The sequence below is a fragment of the Micromys minutus genome (assembly GCF_963924665.1).
Source record: "Micromys minutus genome assembly, chromosome: 6".
Taxonomy (NCBI): Eukaryota; Metazoa; Chordata; class Mammalia; order Rodentia; family Muridae; genus Micromys; species Micromys minutus.
Genome location: NC_137975.1, coordinates 49,571,384 through 49,594,830, shown reverse-complemented (window position 1 = coordinate 49,594,830; position 23,447 = coordinate 49,571,384). Strand labels below are relative to the sequence as shown.

The following is a 23,447-nucleotide window of genomic DNA, read 5'->3' as shown; positions in this document are numbered from 1 at the left end:
CATGATACATTTTATATACATATGAAAAGTTTCGAAGACTAAAAAAATGTAATTTTTCCTTAACAGAAGTGAATAGTTTTATATCTTTTGAAAGAGGCTATAATTTCTCTCTCTCTCTCTCTCTCTCTCTCTCTCTCTCTCTCTCTCTCCCTCCCTCCCTCCCTCCCTCTCTGTCTCTCTCTCTCTCTCTCTCTCTCTCTCTCTCTCTCTCCCTCCCTCCCTCCCTCCCTCTCTGTCTCTGTCTCTGTCTCTCTCTCTCTCTCTCTCTCTCTCTCTCTCTCTCTCTCTCTCTCTCCCTCCCTCCCTCCCTCCCTCTCTGTCTCTGTCTCTGTCTCTCTCTCTCTCTCTCTCTCTCTCTATCTCATCAATAGCACTAAAAAAACCCCTAGAGGGGAAAAAGTCAGTTATTTCTAAATAAACACATTTTATACTGGAGTGTTGCCCTTGTTCTTAAAAGAACACAGTGCAGAAATCTGGAATTTTTTGAAGGTGTGAACACAGGGCTCCTTGGAGAACATTAGAGTCTAGATTTTTCCAGCCAAGTAGCACTCTGAGTCTACTTGGTGTTCATTAAACATGGCAGGCGTCAGGGAAACACTGGCTTTCTCTCTTATTTTCTCAGATCGGGTTTCATTATGCTACTTTCTGGTTTGAAACTGTTTTAAAATGTGCTCAGGGCATTTCCCAACCACCCTCATAGGCAGTAAAGGAGGGACCCTGCCTTCCCACACCAGGAGCTCCCCACAACAGGATGTTTTCCTGAGGAATTCCTCAGGATCCTGGAGCTCTCTAACCTCCACCTCCCACAGCTTTAACTCCCAAAGGAACTCCTGTCAAAAGGCCATCAGCAACATGCTAGGGTGGGCTGAAAATAGCTTCTCCCGGTCAACACTGGCCTTTTCTGTGTTCTAATACTTTCAAGAAGTAAAGATACTGCCTGAGTATTCACCCTGGTAAATGAGGGTCAAGCTCAAAAATCTCAAAATCGTTGATTTTCCAGAGGAAATGACCTGAACACATGGTGCATTTTCTTCTGATGCCTGGGGACCCCCACACTGACAAACAAGCTGGCATTTTTTTCCCCCATGGGATGTGTTATAACCCACTTCCGTTCTGTCATTTCAGGTGACAAGCAGAATCAAAAGCTGGATATCATGGCCACAAGAACAACTCAGTACAAAAATCTCCTTTTTCACACCATTTAACTTCTAGCTTGGACATTTCAAGTTACAAAACTGCTATTCTCAGCACCTGAAACTATGTAATCTTGACTTTTTTTTTTTTTTTTAAAGAGAGACACAGTAGATACAGTATATGCAAAAGTAAGAGTCAAGGTATTTTGATGTGTTTTGGGTTTAAATAACATTCAGAGTGCCATGAAAAAGTCTACGATTTTTTTCCCACAATGCTTTGGTCTTTTTATCTTAGAGCCTGTAGGTTAGTGCACTTGCCCTGTGTAAGTCAGATCTTAGCACCACACAGTGTTTCTCTGGCAACACTGAATCTTTGCCTCACAGTCTTGGTCTAGTTCAGAAATCTCAACATCCTCTCAAAGATTTTTCTAGATCCACAATGCGCATGACCTTGAGTCCTATCTCAGACTTTCCGCACTCAACTCCCTATTTGTTTTTTAAAAAGAAAGGTCTAGGCAATTTGAACCTATGTGAGAATATGTAGCAATGCTAACTTACCAGGCAACAGGAGACGGGAATCCTGGAATCTGGCAAGTTTTATTTTCAAGGTTGATAATCATTGGGTGCAGCAGAAGCTGGGCATCCACAGTTACAACTGGCCTTGCTCTGTAGGGAGAGAGCCAAGGCATGAGTGGAACTCACGAGTCACAGGCAGATCCTTTCCTCTAGAAACCATTGTCAACACAACACGCCCAGCCTTGTGCAATGAGTCTTGTTCATGTTATAAATAAGTGCTCCTCGACCCCCCGACCCCCCACTCAACCGATCTCTAAACCACCTAAGAGTAGAGAAGTCTGAACAGAGGATGCTGGAGGTCTGTCAAGCATCCACTGGCTTGATTTCTCTATCAAGCAGACTCACTATATTGTGGTGATACGGTGGGACTATACCACTGCTTCATGGTTTTCTGGGAGCCCTATGTTGGGGAGACATACATTTTCTTCGAAGATTGGTTTTAGTTTCATAGAGCAAGAGATTGAAGCAGCTTTTGAAGCTTCGGTATACGAGATACTAGCTAGGAGCCAACGTTTGCAGAGTTGAGTATTTTTATATACTGGTGGCATAAAGAGTAGCTTCCCTCTGACACACAGACAGGAGGGCTGTATTTGGGGGCAAAATGTTGTGCAGGTCACTACACAGTTTCATAACAACTTGGAGACCACTGGGATTTTTTTTATGAGCCTCTTGATGTCATCTGTGCTCTGTTGTTTTTTTTTTTTTTTTTTTTAATTTTCAGATTTGTATTATCTGTAAATATAAGAGGATACAATAGTGTCAGGCATGCTAGAGGCTTGCTGTAGCAATCACCTTTGAGAAAAAAATGGGGGTGAGTGGAGGCACGTGGGGTGATAATCCTCTCAGTGATAGAGAGGAAGAGGATGGAGAACTCTCTGGCCTGGGCAGAGCTGCCTGTGACAGGATTTCTATCTCTGCGAGGATCGACAGGCATTTAAGTTCCTGTGCCAGCAATAGGCTGGAGTGGATCATGGAAAATATGGGATTGGCCCAGAGCTGTGGCGGATTTGGAATATGGGAGTCAGAGCCAGGTCTTGGGCTGGGCGTCGGTTTATGGCTATAAGGAACCTACTTGAGAGCGTTGAGGAGTTTCAGCTTTGATTCTCCATTAACTAAGTGAGCTCAAACCAGTCCTTATGCTGGCGTCGAGGAACCAAAGCTTACTATTTAAGGAGAGCTAACCTCAGGATCTCTCTGAAAATTAATTACATTAGCATCTCATGCCTAGCAAACCTACCCATGCAGGTCTGTATCCATGCATTCATGCATGGCCTTGCCTTGAAATCCTAACCTAGTCTCTTGGGTTCATAATAAACCTTTAAAAAAGTCCAACTATCTAACCGGTTATTGCTTAGTATAATTTGCATTCAGATTCTCACTGAATTCTTTGACAGAAGCAATATCACGAGGTAAGTATTGATTTGGTAGTCCAGTCTACAGATAAGGACCACAGGCTCTGAAGGCCATAGGAGTTTTCTTTAAAATCACACAACTCTGTGTGGAAGGGTCAGGTTCTGAATTCAGGTCTGTTGCATTGCTGCCGCATTAATGGTGTGGCTGCATGGGTGCTGGAGCATTGGTGTTGCTGCATTAGTGCTGTTGCATTGGTGCTGCAGCAGGTCTTGCTTGGGAGGGGATGACTGACTCATGGCATGTTTTATTCCCCAACTTCCTGTCAGGTGTAGGAGTGAGTGTATGTAGGCCTGCTGCCTGTCAGGACTCTGTCCTACAAGTATGGACATCAACGATTCCTGACCACAGAGAGTCTGACTTTAGATCCACCTACAACGTGAGTCATTTTCTGACTCAGTGAGTTTACTGCTTTTTAAAATTCGAGTTGTATTAGTAGGATCTAGAGGTTCACACATAAAGTATGAGGATAAAAGTATATAGAAATGAGAGGAGGGTTAAGAATAGAGGGAAAACTACACACAGAGTTTTCAAGGAACGTGGGGTTCGTCTTCAGAATCAGCATGTGGGATGGGTCTTTAACATCTTTAGGGCAAAACTAACAAAGTAAAGGAAATACAACTAAAGCAGAACATTTATAGACCAGCAACCACCTACCTGTAAACAGCTACTTTCCCTTTTCCAAATGCCCCAACAAGTAAATCTGGGGGGAAAAAGACAAAATCAAAATCCATGCTTAAGTTTTATAGAAGTAATCTATGAACCAGAAAGCTCAGATCAGAAATACTCTCCCAATATAAAACTTTTAGCAAGGACATTAGGCTACAACTGGAAAGTTCCATACCAGAAAACCTTGTTTCATGCACAAAACGAATAAAAATTTTGCATAAATTACCTTTAGGCTGTGTGCATAAGGTATGTATAAAATGTAAATGAATTTTGCATTTATGCTCGGTTCCCATATCTAAGATCTCTGACTATGAATGCAATTGTTTCACAACCAGAAAAGAAAATAAACAGAATCCTAACCACTTCTGGCTCTCGAGCATTTCTGATAGACGTGGCTCAGCCTTATCTGCACACAGCTAAAAGTCTGAAGCGGCAGAGGGAGTGTTCCATGGCGCTGAGTGTACAGTGACAGGCACGTAAACCGCAGAAGAACTCGACGAGAAACGCAGGACTGCTCATGAACACTTGCAAAGACTGTGGCACTTCGGTGTGATGACAGTGTGACATCTGGAGGAGTGGCTTTCAAAGGCCTGCTGTCTGTAGGACAGTGTGTCAGACAGGCTTGAGAAGTCACCGTGGCTTGTTTCGCTATCCTCTAGAGTCAAGACAGATGACTCAAGAGAAGGCAAAGGGAAAACAATGAACGAGCTGAGGACTGACAGAAAGCCTTCAGTAAAGCAGTCCATAACCTGTTAAATAACTGAAATGTTATCCTGTGTACTTCACTAGTAATAGTAATAACAGATAGCACACGAATGAACCCCAACATCTCAGTGGCTGCTACCCCAGAACAAACTGTGAGCTTTCAGCTTGGTGTGGAACCCTTTTCCAAGGCCATAAGGTGGAGAGCAGCAGTGTCCTGGCTGGCTTTGTGTCAACGTGACACAAACTGGTGTTATCAGAGAAAGAAGCCTCCCTGGAGAAAATGCTTCCATGAGATCCAGCTGTAAGTCATTCTCTCAACTAGTGATCAAGGGTGGGAGGGCCCATTGTGGGTGGTGCCATCCCTGGGATAGTAGTCCTGGGTTCTATAAGAAATCAAGCTGAACAAAGCAATCTAGTAAGCAGCATCCTTCTATGGCTTCGGCATCAGCTCCAGGTTCCTACTCTGTGTGAGTTCTAGTCCTGACTTCCTCTGGTGATAAACAGCAGTGTGAAAGTGTAAGCTGAATAAACCCTTTCCTCCCCAATTGGCTTCTTGGCCATTATGTTTGTGCAGGAGTAGAAACCCTGACTAAGACAAGCAGAGAAAATTACCCAGTGCCCCTTTCTAGCCTTTTCATCATCGTGTATGAGCATGAATACTATACACTCACACCATACATGCACATACCATTAGTAACACACATGCACACACACATATACCAAAGAGAGGGGGTGGGATTAAGTGATTTTTTTAAAGTGAAAGAACATGAGAGTATAAGCCCTCAAAGGGCAGAGATCTTTGCGTTTTCACAGGCAAAGACTTCATGCAATAGTGTAGGTTAAAATAAATGAAAAAAAGGAAACCAATCTTTAATTCCGTGGCATCAGGCACAGAGCCAGATACAAAACTGAGGCCCACAACCTCCAGCTAACTAGAAGAGGGAATATCGCTGAGACCATATTCTCAGGACGAGCAGCCTGAAGAACTGCTGTGCTTATTCAAACTGGTTATTGGGAACCAGGGCGGGGTTCTGCCGCTTACTTCTTTGCATGTAACTTAGAGGTACTGAAGAAGTGCACACACGTGCACACACCCTCTGGAATCTAGATAGTGACAGAGGCCCCACCACAGCCAGAGTGTCATTAGAGCTAATAATCCCAGAGACAAACTCCTACTGATGACAATAACGAGGACCTTCCTTTTCAACTCTGTAATTCCTGTGTCTCGTGAAGGGAGTTTTCCAATTCTGGAAAAATAAAATTAACAGGAAAAATAGGCCACATTTGTTTTTCTTCACCAGAATGCGGCCAGTTATTTGGAGGACAGCAACTATCTACCACAAAAGTACGCTTGTCTTCTGAGACCTCGCCCTGGTGTTCTGCCGGCTGGATCTCACGCTGGCTAGAGCTCTCTAAGGGAGGAGAATTGGTTTGCTGGTTTCAGTTCTAAGTGATCTGTCTTTCTAAAAGACGGGACCAGTTTTGATGAGTACCATGTAGCCTCTCTCTTTTCCCCTCTGCCTCTCACAATGTGTTCCATAGATATAGGATGGATGTTTATGTGTGTATCCTCTGATATATCTAAATATCCTTTATATACATGTAAATATATTCTTGTATCCATATATATTATGTATAATATATATGTATTATATATATCTATGCACATCCAGAGACCATACTTGGTAATTCTGATTAAGTGGGAGATAGTGGAGGACACCATGTTGTCCTCAGGAGCCTAACTCATACCACTGAGCTGGACCACAAGCACCTCCATCCTCTGAACCATCTTGCCAGCCACTCTGTGTAGACACTGAAATGGTAATCTGAGGACAAAGCAATTTTGCTGCTGCTCTGTGGCCCCATAACTGTATAAACCTTCTCCCCACTACCTTATAGATGACAAGTCTTACACTGGGAGGCAAGCTTGCTCTCAGAAGAAATGCCTCAAGGGCAAATGTGAAAACAAACACATGAAAACTGTTGCCTTTCTCCACATATACACATTAGCTGTTTTTGCCTTGTTTCGTTTTTCTGGAAGAAGTAAGTAACTGGCAACTAAAATCAGTTCTTTCCATGAAATCAGAAAAACACGCTCTCCAAATGCTTCAGGCCTTTGTCAAGGTCTCCCTGGCCTGAAATGCAGGATTTGTTTTCCTTTGGAGGGAGGATGGGTCCTCTTAAGGAAACAGAAAGGAAACATTAGCATAAATGTAGGGTCAGTTGTCCAGAAAAAGTGATCCTAATAAAATGAGGTCACAGGCGTGAGCCACGCTCACGTCCTTCACTGCAGTCCCCCAAACTATCGCTTGTAGTATATGTGCAGCTGAATGGAGCACGTTAATGATCATTTGTTTGTTTGTGAGTTTTTTGGAGACAGGGTTTCTCTGTGCAGGCCCAGCTGTCCTGTAACTCACTCTGTAAACCTCCACCTCAGAGATAAGCCAGCAATCTCCCTTTTTTATTTTAAAATAATTTTTATAATAATTTAAATAATTTTGGTTTAATTTTAAATAAGGAGGAAGGGAAACACCCAAGTTGTCAAGGGAGTGCTTAGGCTACAGAGTCTGACTTCACAAGGAAAGAAGGAAAGGCTGGAGCTGAATTTTGTTCCAAAGACTGACTCCCTTTGGAGAGTGAGCTCAGGGTTTGGTCAGGTGACCAGAGAGCATGCAGTGAAGTGGGGAGACTTCCGAGAAGGCTGCTCAGGGGTGACAGAGGGGTGACAGTGATCTACTAATTCTTCATCCACTGTGCTCAGTCCTGCTGCACTGGGATGTCCCAGGGTAGGGTGGTACCAAAGAGAGGCTCACTTTCTCTGAGAAGGGGAGGTGGTAACTGGGGGGGGCGAATAGGATGGAAAGTGAATGAATAAACAAAATAAGAGAAATAAAAAGAATTTACAGAGGTATCACCATCTCTGATTTCAGGCTGTACTACAGAACTATCATAATAAAAACTGCATGGCATTGGCAAAGGAACCAACAGAATAACAACAGCAACAAAACCCCAACTTCTACACCCATAGACCCTCTAAGCTCAGGCAGACATTCTCACCTGTAAAAACCTGCCTTCTGGAAGCTTCTCTTTGTCGCATCATTCTGAGAAACACACTAATCTGAAGGGCACTACAACAAAGGCCTTTCGATGGTTACTTTTTATTTGGAACTCAACAAGATTTTCTGAACTGGGAATGGCTCAGTAGGCAAAGTGACTGTTATGCAAACACGAGAATCCGTGTTTAGATTCCTAGCACCCGAGTAAAACCCAGGCATGGGATGTGCCTATAGTGTCAGGTCTGGAGAGGACATTCCTGAGGGTGGCTGGTCAGATGGGCTATCTGTATGCCTAGGATCTAGGATCAGTGAGAGACTCTGTCTTAAAGCTAAGGTGCATAGGGATATAGGAAAATTCACATTGCCCATCTCTGAACTGCCCAATGTGCAACACACCTACACACATACACACAGAAGATTTGCTAGTTTAGAGTTCTTCTGGAGAATGAGGGTTGTTATAAGACCATCCAAAGAAACCTGGAGAGGGGGTGTTCAGTAGGTAAGAGCATGGGGGCTTGGGTTCAAATCCCAGCACCCACCTAAAAAGCCAGTTATGACTGTGCCTTTAGATCAAGCATTTGGGGGTGAAAATAGACACCTAGCCTAGCAGAGACAGTGAACTGCTGATTCAGTGAGAAACAGTGTCTGGAGGCAGTAAGGCAGAGAGCAGTAACAGGATTCCCAACATCCCACGCTGGCCTCTGAATAGGCACACACATCCCCATACCATAAACGTAAGAAAATGCCCTCCGATAGTAGGTATTAACAAGATTAACACCACTCAAGAGGGGACACCTTAAATATAGAGGAAATAAAGAGATCATGCAGGAATTCTCCAATTACAATGTTAAGCAAATACACCTGAACATATTCGAAAGAACAGAAGAAGCAGGAAACCAGTGCTACTGTGTTGGCCTGATCAAAGGTTAGCATTTTTCAATAGCTACTAGAGTGTTTGACACCTAATAAAAAAAGAGCTGCTAGTGGCTATCGTCTATGCCTAATCTGAAAAAAAAGAACCCAACAACGACAACAAAACCGTCATATAGGTTGATAAAACCATGAACATACTCATAAAAAACTATAAGGGAGAATTCACATAAGACATTTATGGCCAACAAACATACAGGAAGATATTTAACGTCACTAGTCATCAAATGAGGGAAAGGATGCAGTTTTTAGCCTTTTGCTTTAGAGGGATAAGAGATGTGGAGCAGGACTAGTGGAGGTCCAGGAGTTCATATTCCAGGCATATGAGAGCATAAACTGATATTTTCCTTGGAAGGTTGCTGATGATTTTTTTCCAGGTGAATTCTCATATAGCCCAGGCTAGCCTTGAACTTGCAATGTAGCCAAGAATGACCTTGAATTCCAGATGCTCCCAACTCCAACTCTCAAGTGCTGAGATTATATGTGTGCACCACCTTGTCCAGCTAATGTCACACAGCAGGACTGTCTGGTTTGACTCTGAGACTCCAGAGATGTTTCCAGAGTTTGGAAAGTCACAAAAATAGGTGGTTACATATGTATGTGATTGATCATTTACGTTTAGGGGAGTTTTGATTTGCACATGATCTCTCCTTGAGTTCCCTCTAAAACCTCTGAAGCCCTGTTTTAAACTGAGTTGTCTGTCAGGTGGCACATTGCTGCTTTTGGACGGTGAAGAACTACAAGTTCCAAATCCTGCTTTAATTTGCCACTGACTTCTTCATGCCCTTGGACAAATCTCCATGTACTTGTATCAGATGGAGCTTTTGAAGTAACCTGAGAAGTAGAATTTGTTGAGGTCAGATGAATGTTATTTTATGTGTTCTCATATCTAACCTAAGCCCCTCCTTACCTTGTACTGTAGCTTTTCTCCTTCAGAAGTGTGTGTGTGCGTGTGTGTGTGTGTGTGTGTGTGTTTGTGTGTGTGCGCGCACGCGCACTTCAGCATGGCTTTCCCAGTCTGTACATGTGGATATTGGGCTTTACCTGTCTGACTCAACCTACTAAATCTTGATCCCTGTTTTGAAATTGCTGTTGCCCATAAAACATCGACTTTGTTCTAGGCCCTGCCCCTCACTGTCCCAGGGTCCCTTTCTGCTAGGCCCCTTCCCTAAGTATGCAAAGACCAAAATAAGCAGTCAAGTAAAGTTCACTTCTGGAGACCCATCGTGATCTTTTCTACATAGTGAGGATACTAAGAAATATTATAAGACTAGACACCTATTTCAGAATGCTCTGGTTTAAAATGGCAGCGTTTAAGTCTGGCAATAGAGAAATTGGCGTTTGGGGGTAGCAGAAAAACAGCTCATGCCTGTGGAAAGCCAACATTAGAGGAGTCTCCTTAAGTTTGGCAACTGTGTTAATCTAAAAATAGACAGAGGCTGCCTCTCCTGCTATATTATCACAACATGCAAAATATTACTGAGAGGAAGGTTAGGAGTTGAGTAAGAAATGTTGGAGGGGAAAAAAATGCACGGTTTTATCCCAGAAAGCAATAATGCTAACAATCTGTCTGAAATGCTTCCAAATGAACTCCGAAAAAAAACATTTATGAGTTTGAGCATAGTATTAGGTTTCCGAATTATGATTTACAAAGGGTCTATTTTCCCTTAAAAAATTCCACAAAAAATAAGAGCAGAATATCAAACAATGAGTGTGCCTTATGAAAATAGTTTTCTACACATTATTAGCATCTTGTGGTCGAAAGGCCCCCCCCCCACCTTCTGGGTTCTGTGTCACTGTACAAATCATCTCACTTGATCCTTGTCAGGGGTCATGCGGCACTCTGTGTGTGTGTGTGTGTGTGTGTGTGTGTGTGTGTGTGTGTGTGCATGTGTGCTGTCCATCAGTTGCCAAACATTCTGGGGAAAAGTTGCTTTCTTCAGGACTAGGGTCCTTTGTCAGTTTATAGGAAATGAGTTCACAGTCCCCAGAAAAGCCACAAGCTTCCAATATACCCATATCCTGCCTGAGGAAAAACTCCGATGATTAAAACATGATGGGGTTTATGTGCTTTCTAAGTATCATGCACTGAAGTGTGTACTTTTTCAAAGGATGTGAAAATAAGATGGGTCCTTTGGGGTAGGAGAGGAGGTTCAGAAGGAGTTGGAGGGTGGAAGGAAAGGGTAATGGGGGAGGATATAATGGTAATACATTTTACACATATCTAAATCTTTTATTAAAAATATAAACAGAACTCATGATGTAAAATTTTTTCCTTAGGAAGCACCTTGGGGTATGTCTATACGTAGGGTGCTAATTTAAAATGTTATCATGTGGTGGGTTCTAATCTCATACACCTGGTACTGTGAGAGGAAACAGGATATGCACCTCAACCACGAGAGCACTGGAATGTCAGCACAAACTGAGGCTAGAGCTGTAGAAGAAGCCAACTCTGCAACCATCTTGGTTTCAGGCTTCTTATTCATAAGAGTAGGAGAAACACATGGCTTTTGTTTCTATTTTGTTGTTGTTTTGTTTTCTGGGTTTTTTTTTTGTGGGAGGGCTGCTGTAAAGATACAAATTACAGATTGAAGAGCAGCAGGGGGGATGGGCATTTGTACCTGTGGCTCCCCGCTCCAGGTACCTCATTCCTCAGCATCTTATTGAACATGGAGCACAGGTCATGATCTGCAGAACACAGGTGCTTCTGTGCTTCAGGACTGAAAGGCCAGCATCCAGCTCATGAAGGGGCTTCATAAACACTGGGGTCAAGAACTGAGAAGGTACTAAGAGGGGGAGTGCTTACTCAGCATGTGAAGGGCCTTGTTTCCATCCCCAAGAAGTCAGAGACAGTAAACCACACAGACCAGGGACCATGGCAGCACATTTCCTAGACGGATCTTGGCTGTCCTAATAACTCTTAAATTGATAACAATGATATTTTCCCATCTTCCTTTAGCACACGTTTAAGGGAGGACAAACAGTGGACTTTCTGCTTAGGTTTATTCTACTTCGTGGGCATGCTACTCTTGCCCCTAACCTGCTTCAAGAAAGCCGAGGCATGGCATCAGGAATTTATGTCTTTACAAACAAGATCAAGTGTACATTGCATCCCATTTTACCTAATAATCCCATGGGTTTTCAGAACAAAAAAGCCATTATACACTCTGATTGATACCCAGAAGGAAGTTAGTTCAAATTTAAATTGCTAGACAGCACCTTATACAGAAATGTAATAGCCATACAATTTGATTTCTTTCACTGGATATGAGAAATGCCACAGTTTTACTACTTCTGAGTTGGATGTTATTTCAATATGTAGTAAAATAGACTTTGGAGTGAAATTGTGTACCAGCTATTTGTGGTATTTTTAGCTTAGCATCAGACTCAGGAAGGAAATTATGGTTAGTTCTAAGATTAGTGATAATGGCTTTGGATGGAAGGCACACCATTTCCACGTGGCTCAGGGGCAAACGAGAGGCAATGTAGATAAAGGTACCAGGAGCCACTCTCCTTAGTTGTTGAGAATGAGCCTCTCACTGGAAGCTGGAACTCACCAGCAAGTCCCGTGAGTCACCCTGTTTCTGGTGACCCAGTGCTGGAATTAGAGATGTGTGTCACTGTGCCTAGTTTTGTTTGGTTTTGCTTTACGTGGGTTCTGGGGAATCAAACTAAGGCTTCCAAAGCAAATACTTTTTGGACTGAGTCATTACTCCAAGCTCGACATATAAATATCTTATTAAGAATATAACTGTGATCTCTGTTGAGAAATACGCACAGTGGCTTCTACACTATCTCATGGAGAACAGGAGCCTGGATAATCTTAACAGGACGTCCCAAAAATGGGAAGTTAGAATATTTGTAAGTGGCTATGCCAGAGAAGGAAGTTATATAGGGTTTATTTCAGCTGTATCCAGGGTAATTGTATAATTCTTGTCACCTGAGAGTCACTAAGGTTCAAAATCAATCACGGTAGAAAAAATTGACAAGGTAGAAACTGGAACATGTTACAAATATGGGCTCACTTATTTATCTTGGTCCTGAAAAACAGTCGCAAAACATTTTCAAACACACCTGTGAATGTAAGAGCGTATTCGAAGGTTGAAGTTATAGAACGTTGATATGTAAAGCATTTCTCATTACCTTCCTAACACAGTATCAATTATTTACCATGTTATTCAAGGCCTTTAGACATATATCCCCAGCTCTCTAAACTTTGCTTCCATCCATTCATGCTCCTATCAATTTGGGCCAAACTGCTCTAAAAGTTGAAAAAAGAGAGAGTACTTCGCTTCGTTTTTATCATGTTTCTTAGCATGGTTTTACAACACAAAAATGGCCTGTGTTCAATTTTTTTCTATGTACGATAACAATGACAAATTAGGTAATGTTTTTATTATGTTAAAAGAAACAGTTAACATTCCTTATGTATGCCAAGATCCTTTAAAAAAAACTGCCTGCACCTTTCATACTTATAAATGTGTGAGTTTTTAATACTCACTGGGATATCACTTACTCAGAGAATTAGTTTTCATACACTCTAACCTTGATATAATGAAGGCGTCTCAAACGTAGAAAATTATGTTTGTCACATGATGGTCATAACATATTGAAGACATATGACCCTCTCCTGGGGTGTCATCTGTGCTTTCTCTTTCTGTTCATTTTTTCAATCTGTCTACATCAGAGGGTCATCTTATTGTTGTTGTCATAGTAAGAACCTTGACATGGTTTGCTCTGTTCTTTTGGGTTGTTTCTTTATATAAATGTTTGTGATCATCTACATCTTGGGACCTTGTTTAACTTAATTCTCTCACAGAGAGTCTTTGTTCATCTTAGTAGCATTGTGGTGTGTGTGTGTGTGTGTGTGTGTGTGTGTGTGTGTACAGGTGAGTATGCAGCCTCAGCATCCTTTAGCAACTGTCCATCTAACTTGGTTTGTCTTTCATTGGGTTGGGACTAGTCAAGTAGGCTAAGCTGATTGGCATGGAGTTCCAGGGATCTACCTTTTCCCACATCCCCACTACTGAGATTATAGACAAATGCCATCAGTAGACCCTTTTGATGAGTGTTCTAGGAATCAAATTTAGGTCCTTCTGTTTGTAGAACAAGTTCTTATGACTGTGCTTTCTCTTCAGATGCCCTCCCTGAAATTCACCCATATTCAACCTTCTTAAAAGTTATCTCCTATTCTGTCTTGTAGCAAAGCCAGCTGTATGATACTGTGGGTATGTGATTACAGTATTCCTTAAAGGCACAGATTATATTTACATAGTGTCACTATTTTATTTATGATTAATATTAATAAAGATGCCAGATATTTTATGCATATTGTCTACCTTAACACCAGATCAGGTATTATGTCAGTTTTACTAATGAAGAAACCATGGCTCCTGAGTACTGTCAATTGTCAAGGTCTCTTTGTAGCCATTGTCACCTTCAGGATAGGAACTGAGGCCCAAAGAGCTGAATCATTGTTTAATTTAATGCTGGATCCTCTTCATCTAGAACAGTGCTAGATATGTGGAAAGTGCTTTGTACATGTTTGATGAATAAATAAATAATTGCACTTTTTAAAACACAATCTCCTCAATGTCACATGATCAATATTCTATCACTTTTAAGAATAAAGAAAATTAGTGGAGCTAAGCACCTAGAGGAGACGCAGGAATGCTCTTCCTCCTGAGCCCACAGGCGAGCACACACTCTCTCCACCGACTTTCTCAAGAGAGACCTCCAGGAACTCTCTGGGTGCAGGGAACATGGCGCAGAATGGGAACGGACTGTTCCCACCTCCCTCTGTGCCCAGAACCAAAGGCAGTGCCAGCACATAACCATCAGGACCCACGGCCTTTCCACAGAGAGCTGAGCACCCAGAAGACACACAAGACCACTCTCCATCCTGAGCCCATGGGTGAGCCCACACTCTCCACTGACTATCTGGGGAGAGATTTCCAGGAACTATCAGCATACAGGTATCCCAGTACCGCTTGGGTCTGTAACCTTTAGGCCTCCATCTGCACTCAGAGCTAGAGCCAGCCCATCGCCATAAGAAATCACAGCCTGGCCATAAAGAGCTGAACACCCAGGATTGATCTCCCTGTGGAGCACACAGCCCACAGATGCACAGGAGAGACAAGCTCCATTCAGAGACAACAAGAGCAACTAACATCAAAGATAAGCAGATGGCAAGAGGCAAGCACAAGAAACTAAGCAACAGAAACCAAGACAACCTGGCAACATCAGAACCCAATTTCTCCTACCACTGCAAGTAGTGTATATCCCAACACACCAGAAAAACAAGATGTAGACATAAAATCATGCCTCATGTTGATGAAAGAGGACATCAAGAAGTGCATGAATAATTCTCTGAAAGAAATATAGAAGAACACAGATAAACAAGTACAAGCCTTAGAGAAACACAGGAAAACACAAGCAAACAGATGAAGGAATTAAACAAAATCATCCAGGCTCTAGAAACAGAAATGGAAACAAGAAAAAAAAAAAAAAAAAACACAAAGAGAGACAATCCTGGAGATAGAAAAGCTAGGAAAGAGGTCAGGAGTCTTAGACATTTCACCAACAGAATACAAGAGATGGAGGAGAGAATCTCAGGGGCAGAAGATACCATAGAAAGCACTAACACAACAGTCAGAGAAAAAACAAAAAATAAAATTCTCCTAACCCAAAACAGCCAGAAAATCCAGGATACAAAGAGGAGACCAAACCTAAGGATAATAGGTGTAGAAGAGAGTGAAGACTCCTAACTAAAAGGCCCAATAAATATCTTCAACAAAATTATAGAAAAAAACTTCCCTATCCTAAAGAGATAATCATAAGCATACAAGAAGCCCACAGAATTCCAAAGAGATTGGATTAGAAAAGAAACTCCTCCTGACACATAATAGTCAAAACATTGAATATTCAAAACAAAGAAAGAATGTTAAAATCAGTAAGGAAAAAAGGACAAGTAACATATAAAGGCAGAGCAATCAGAATTACACCAGACTTCTCAACAGAAACTATGAAAGCAAGAAGATTCTGGACAGATGCCATACAGACCCTAAGAGAACACAAATGCCAGCCCAGGTTGCTAAATCCAGCAAATCTTTCAGTTAATATAGATGGAGAAACCAAGAGACCAAATTTACACAATATCTGTCCACAAACCCAGCTCTACAAATAGATGGAAGTAGATGGATATCAGATGAAAAAACCCAACACAAGGAGAGAAACTACACCCTAGGAAAAGCAAAAAATAATTCTCTTGTAAGAAAACCAAAAGAAGAAAGGCACCCAAACATAATTCTACCCCTAACAACAAAAATAACAGGAAGCAGCAATCATTATTCCTTAATATCTTAACATCAATGGACTTAATTCCCCAATAAAAAAGACAGACTATGAGACAGGAACAGGAGCCAGTATTTTGCTGCATACAGGAAACTCATCTCACAGACAAAGACAGGCACTACCTTAGAGTAAAAGGTTGGGGGGAAACTTCCCAAGCAAATGGTCCCAAGAAACAAGCTGCAGTGGCTATTCTAGTATCAAATAAAATAGCTTTTCAATGAAAAGTCATTTAAAAAGATAAGGAAGGAGACTTTTTTACTCATCAAAGGAAAAAATCTCTCAAGACAAACTCTCAATCCTGAACATCTATGCTCCAAATACAAGGGAAACCCACATTCATAAAAGAAACTCTACTAAAGCTCAAAGCATATATTGCACCACACACAATAATTGTGGGAGACTTCAACATCCCACTCTCATCAATGGACAGATCATGGAAGCAGAAACTGAACAGAGACACAGTAAAACTGACAAAAGTTACAAACCAAATAGATTTAATAGACATCTATAGAATATTTCATCCTAAACCAAAAGAATATACCTTCTTCTCAGGACCTCACAGCACCTTCTCCAAAATTAACCATATAGTCAGTTATAAAATAGGCGTCAACAGATACAAAAACATCGAAATATTCCCATGCATCCTATCAGATCACCATTGACTAAGGCTGGTCTTCAATAACAACAAAAACAATAAAAAGCCAACATATATGTGGAAGCTGAACAATGCTCCACTCAATGATAGCTTGGTCAAGGAAGAAATAAAGAAAGAAATCTAAGACTTTTTATAATTTAACAAAAATGAAGGCACAACATATGCAAACTTATGGGATACAAGGAGAGCAGTGCTTAGAGGAAAATGCATAGCTCAGTGTGCCTCAAAGAAGAAACTGGAGAGAGCACACACTAACAACTTGACAGCACACCTGAAAGCTCTAGAACAAAAAGAAGCAGATACACCAAAGAGGAGTAGACGGCAGGAAATAATCAAACTTAGAGCTGAAATCAACCAAAAAGAAATAAAAAGAACCATACAAATAATCAACAAAACCAGGAGCTGGTTCTTTGAGAAAACCATCAAGATTGATAAACCCTTAGCCAGACTAACTAGAGAGCACAGAGGGAGTATCTAAATTAACAAAATCAGAAATGAAAGAAGAGACATAACAACAGACACTGAGGAAATTCAAGAAGTCATCAGATCCTACTACAAAAGCCTATAATCTACAAAACTGGAAAAACTAGAGGAAATAAAATATGACACAAAATTAAATAATTATCTATGCTTCCATATTAATACTAATAAATAAATGTATACAAATAAATGGTTGTATATTTCCTATATTAGAGTTACAGTGAATAAATTTAAATATAGACTGAATTTAGATACATCAGGTTGTCAGTAATAATCTGTAGGCAAGATTCATTTATGGATGCTAAGATTAGTGAAAAGATGAAGGAGACAGAAATTTCCATATTCTAACAGTATTTTTATAACTACTCACTGTAACAGAAAACAAACAACTTTTTAGTTGGGATACTTGGAAGACAGTCCCTGATGCAAGCACAGCAGGTTTAAGAAGACAGCAGACTTCACACTCCCTGGACAGGATGCATCTGGAAGAGTCTAGGACCACTAGGTGCTATTCTTGTCAAGTTCAATGCTCTGAAAAATGTCTGGTCAACATTTTTCAATGTGTCCAGGTTGTGACAATAAATGGAAAGCCAAGAGATTGTCAGCAGTTAAAGTAAGAGAACCAGACAGAAGTCAGTGCTGGATCCTTTATTGGATTTGAAGTGGTATAAAAGGACATAAGAACCAAAAATACTTATGTGCTATTAAATCGCTAACAGATCTGTTTATTACATGATGGCTATTGAACTAAAGTTATACAGGATGCTGCTCATAGAGGACTCCAAGTAAAAGCACTATGAGGTGTGAGTATCTTCATAACTTTCCTGGGAATGCAAAATGATCCCAAAACTAAGATTATGGTTTTTTTTTTTTTATTTCACCAGATCTTTTTTATTTAAGACAAGTCCTTAGTGATCTACAGAATATTATAGAAGCACCTGTGTGTCTAGTTCTGAGTTAGAGGCACAGATGCTTCGGGTCAGGCCTTAGGCATAGCAACTTGCACATGATTTACTTCTAGACAGTGAAGGCTGGGCTCAGAGACGCCCAGCCACTACATCCCACTGGGTCAAACAGCTTAGAAACTGAAGGCTGCTACCTCTCTATTCCTTCTGGCTTGACTCAAACCCAAGACCTTGTTCAGCTGAATCAATTCAAATCCAGTTAAACTCATGGGCCATGTTGTCAAGAAGAGTGGTATTGCAATTCCTAGCGTGTTACAATGAATTCATGAGCAGCATGCCTCGGGAAGAATGTCATATTTGCTTTGCTTCTATGCTTTAGAGCCGCTAGAAGTGAACATAAACTTTCACTGCAAGATCTGAATGCAGGTCAATTGAACTTCAAATCAATGGCTTTAAGGTCCTTAAAGTTTAGCGAAAATACATTATTCCCTTTGGCTCAAATCTTCCTTTTATTTTTCCCTTATGCTAGAGGTTGGCCTAGCTTACTGCATTACTTGCTCTGTCTCTCTCTGTGTCTCTGTGTCTCTCTGTTTCTGTCTGTCTCTCTGTCTCTCTGTCTCTGTCTCTGTCTGTCTCTGTCTGTCTCTCTCTCTCTCTCTCTCTCTCTCTCTCTCTCTCTTTCTCTCTCTCTCTCTCATCCCCTCTTTCTCCATCCCTCCCTAATGCCTTCTCCCGGCACTCACTAAAACAGATGGGTCATTTTATTTCATTGAGTGTAATTGTCTGAAATGGCTTCATGATATAATCACTGTATATTAGGAGCCTGAACAAGACAATGATAGCCTTGGCTCTCAGCCCATGTTTTTTTCTGGTTTTTATTGCTTGTGAGATTTGTGTTCCTCAGCAGAGTCTGCCCCTTTCCTCCTCCATCCGCCGATGCCTGGGCTATGTGTTTGGCAGGCTGTGTTGCTATGCAATCCTGGTTAACAGGATTAGACAAGATCATTGGATTTTAGGATTCCCAACTATCACAGCTGTTTCATCTCTGGCATGTTTTCACTCAATTAATGTACACAAGATCCTCTGGTCAGCCTTTGGCTTCCAGTGAGGACTCATGGAGAAAGTTAAACACTTCTCCATCTTGGTTCCTATTCATGCATGCCAATAACAACACGTTTTACACACACGATATCGAAGACATGTGATTTGGATGCCATACATGTGTGAGTGAAAAAAAATCACATTATTTTTATAAACTAGTCTCTACAGTTTCGAAATTAAATCTCCGCTATTCTGTATCAATATCTGTGTTATCTTTCAGGCTCATGTTTACTTTCTTTCAGTTCCCATTGTCCTCCTATAGAAGTTGAGGTCTGTTTGGATTTTACTTACATATTGAAATGGCTAAGAAGCTGGGAAATGTGGGCTTTGTCCATCTCTGTCATCCAGAAAAGCACCAACAGTCCCAAGGGAAGTCCCTGATAGTTCGTCTCCTATGCAGGGGTGGCACTGAGGTGGGGTGAAGAATGGATTGTATCATCTCGGGGGACAGCAATCCACAGGATAACTTTCCACTGACTGCTTACTAACCAGGGGCTCACAGTAGCTACCACCTGACCCATACTCCTATTTGGGATGGAGAAGGCAAACATATCCCAATAGGTTATGCTGGGGAAGTTTGTTTCTTCAAGTAAAAGAAAAGAACATAGCTCAGCATGCAAAAGAGAGAGTAGACCTCAGGAATGCATACTTTGAAAAGTAAAGTACAGAGCTGCCATTCCTTAAGTGGTGTATATGATCTCAATTTGATCTCATGTGATCTCAGTTTGTAACATGCAGCTTTACCTGTGTGTGTATTGAAGGTGCCTGTATAGAAGCATGCTCATGGACCAGACAAGGACAGTGGGTATCTTGCTCTGTCAGTTACATTATTGAGACCCAGTCTCTCGCTGAACCTACAGCTAGGCTGGCAGCTAGCAAGCCCCCCCCCCCTCTTCTGTCTTTATACCTTTAGCCCTAAGGCTGCATGTGTATGAGGGAACACTCCCAGCTCTGATATGGAAGATTTAAACTCGGAACTCAGCTTCTCACAATTATACAGTGATTTCTCTTGGCCACTGAACCAACTTCCCTGTCTTAGGGTTTCTATTCCTGCACAAAGCATCATGACCAAGAATCAAGTTGGGAGGAAAAGGTTTATTCAGCTTACACTGTTCACATTGCTGTTCATCACCAAGGAAAGTCAGGACAGAAGCTCACACAGGGCAGGAGTTTGGGGACAGGAGCTGATACAGACCATGGAGGGTGCTGCTTACTGGTTTGCTTTTACTGGCTTGCTCAGCTTGCTTTCTCACAAAACCCAAGTATACCAGCCCAGGGATGGCACCACCAACAGAGGGCCCTCCCGCCCTTGATCACTAGTTGAGAAAATGCCTTACAGCTGGATCTCATGGAAGCATTTCCTCAATGGAGACTCCTTTCTCTGTGGTAACTCCAGCCTGTGTCAAGTGGACTCACAAAACCGGCCAGTATATTCCCCACCCTACATTATTTAATTTCTACATCTATTCATTTTTGTCCAATTGTACAGGTAAGGGAACCAAGGTTGAGAGTTAAGGTTAAGGTTTCTCAATCTCACTCAGCTAGAAATTAGGAAAGTCACGATTTCAAACCTGGGCAGTCTGTCTTCAGCCTAGTGGACTGCAATTTCTCAGAATCATCAATCACCAAACATAACTGTGATGAAGTAGTTTCGACTCTCACCACAATAAGCAGATACAATTCCTATCTTAAGATATCCACAGCATTTTGTAAGAATCGTTTTCCAACTTAGACGTCCAAATGCACACAGTAGGAAGCAGAAGCTCACAGAAGTCAAATGGCTTCTTGAGTGTCATGTTGTCAGTGGTAATCTGAACCAGATGGTCCGACTTCCGTCCCTGTTCACCTGCACTCAGCCACCTTTACTAAGATAATATTTGACATTTTTTCCAAAAAATAATGGAATGTCCCGTCTCACTGTACAGACTTCTGCTCTACATAGCTATGAGCATATCAAAATAGACTTTCACATATATGCATATGTAAGTCTGTAATACAAGTATTCAAGAATAATATTCAAATGAATATAGTCTACATTTATCTTTGGCAGTGTCTAGCATGCTTGGGAAAATGGGAATGGCTATGTGGCCTGGTAACCTCAGTGCTAGGTGGGAAGGGGAGAGACAGGAGGATTACTGATTCTTGCTGGCTGTCCATCCAGCTCCGGGTTCAGTGAAAGACCCTGCCTAAGGGAATAGGGCAGGGAGTGACAGAGAAGGTCATTCAATGGCCTCCCCTGGCTTTCATGAATATATGGTCACTTGCACTGGCACACACATGAACACCTACACATACCCCTGGCTCGCCAGTACGTGCATGTGTGCACACCCATGCTTATTATTGCAAAATGTTAAAAATGCACTTGACCCCATATTTGCTCATGACCTCTCTCCTTCCAAAGATAGGGAGGTGGAGTATCCCTGCTCAAATACATGACATATTGCACTTGGTGAATTAGAGCACATTTGGGACAATTGGCCCTACCCTTCCTCTTTGTCGACAGCAGCCAGGTTGTATTATGACAATTAGAATTCTTGCTGCTGTTTATGAACTAAAAGGACATGTCACAGGGAGGTTAGTGAGAGGATGGACATAAAGGCTGTGCAGCAGGTAGTAAGCACAACTGGAGCCGACAGTGTCATAGCTCTAAGCCTATTGGTATTGAAGTGAGAGGTGGTGTTCATTTTAATAACTAAAAAATTAAACCCCTTGTAACCTGGTCAGTAATTTCAGTTGCCATCACTGATGGTAAGCACCAGTTTTATTTATTTTCCCAACAGTAACAACTCCTAGGACTTAGTCTGGTTCAAATCTAGAATTTTAAATCTATCTTTCTATTTTTTTTCCCCTTCATAATTTCTGTATCTGCAGGTGACTGGGTTGAGAAAATGAAGGCTTGTTTCTGACTGACTTGGCGTGGGAGCATGAAGAATGTGTCTGCGGGTGAGTCCTCAAGTGTGCCTTCGGCCTTCCTGGATGGAGGAATTCCCTGCTAGATGGATCTGCCCTCGCTTTCCTCCTCGAAGGGGTGAACCCTTTGTGTGTGCCATGTCCACCAGTTTTGATTTTGGAACCAGCTCATGTTCTGGAAGTAATCAGGGAATTGGGGGTGCCTGTTTACGAAACTACAGAGCCTGGGCATTGTCTTCTGGCAATGCCCATAATTAAGACCAAATGATTATAAAATGTCTAAAGACTAATGCTGTTTCGCTCATAAAAATATACTTTTTAAGTTAACAAATGTATTATTCAACAACACTTTAAAAATTTTGTGAGTGTATTTTATTCTTTCCTATTTTAAACAAGCTACACTTTCAAGATATAAGCATTTTGTGAATTTGGAAACTTTTATATTTGATGGTTTTTCTAAGAAAGTCAAGATGAGGAGGCTAAGGAAGTGGCTTAGTGGGTAGAAGTGTTTGCTTTGCCTGAATGAAGATCTAAGTTCAACTTTTCAATACCTATGTGATGCAGAAGAAAAAACTAGGCGTGTCTGTTTATGCACCTATAACCTCACTGTGGAGGGAGTAAGATGGATCCTGAGAGCTTCAATCTAAGGAAAGCAGGAAGCTTCTGGTCCACTGAAAGATCCCGTCTCAAGACAATATGGTAGAGAGTGATAAAGGAGATTCCTGATGTCTTATTCTAGCCTCCAAGTGAGAAGACACACACACACACACACACACACACACACACACACACACACACACACACGCACTCACATTCACACGCACAAGCTACATCCACCACTACCATACCTGCAACATAGGAATGTGAGAGAGAAGAGAGAGAGAGAGACAGAGAAACAGAGAGATAGAAACAGAGAGACAGAAACAGAAGAAGACTGTCAAAATACAAAATGGATTATCAGTCCAGCATCAAGGCTGTCATTTCTCGAGTATAGTATTTGGTAGCGCTGAGCGGCAGATGCTCAGCAGGCTGAGGTTTCCACAGTCTTCAGCAGGGGCTCCAGACGTTAACTCACAGGTTGTGGAATCTCACTGTGTCTGCATTGTCTCTCAGACTGGTACCTCACACAGCCACTGCTACAGTGCCCATGTCCTCTGGGTCTGCACGATGGATAGTCCCATGCTCTAAACACACTGCACCCCACCCCTACTCCATATTATCACTGGAAGGCTATGTTTACAATGTTTACAGATCATCATCTCAGCCATCGGTCTGGAAGTCCTCACAGTTTTCTGTTCGAAGGAATTTGGAATGGCCCCACCATGTAGCTAGATGCCAAAGTCTGTAAACTGGAAGCCACTTAAAAATCTACCCTCCCCTTATCCTGTGCACACAACAGTTACTCACCTAAAAAGAGGCTCTTCATCTCTCTATATCCTCATGACCATCCCATTACAACCAAGATCTCAAGCACTCTTATCTTCCACTGAAGTATAGCATACAGCTCTCCATCTATCTAGCTCCTACACTGATGAAACACACAGTGTGGCCTTTGCCTAGCACT

At 41.7% G+C, this 23,447-nt stretch overlaps 1 protein-coding gene across 1 annotated transcript in view; it reads right to left on the bottom strand.

Moving 5' to 3' along the window:
• ITGA8 (integrin subunit alpha 8) overlaps positions 1 to 23,447 on the bottom strand; it is a gene marked incomplete at its 5' end in the record, with an annotated part of 168,629 nt that overhangs the window by 76,742 nt on the left and 68,440 nt on the right. Inside the window, 2 exons of the mRNA XM_080917558.1 lie at positions 1,692 to 1,799; positions 3,777 to 3,822. Of these exons, the coding sequence (XP_080773684.1) occupies positions 1,692 to 1,799; positions 3,777 to 3,822 (154 nt within the window). The remainder of the gene's footprint in view (positions 1 to 1,691; positions 1,800 to 3,776; positions 3,823 to 23,447) is intronic.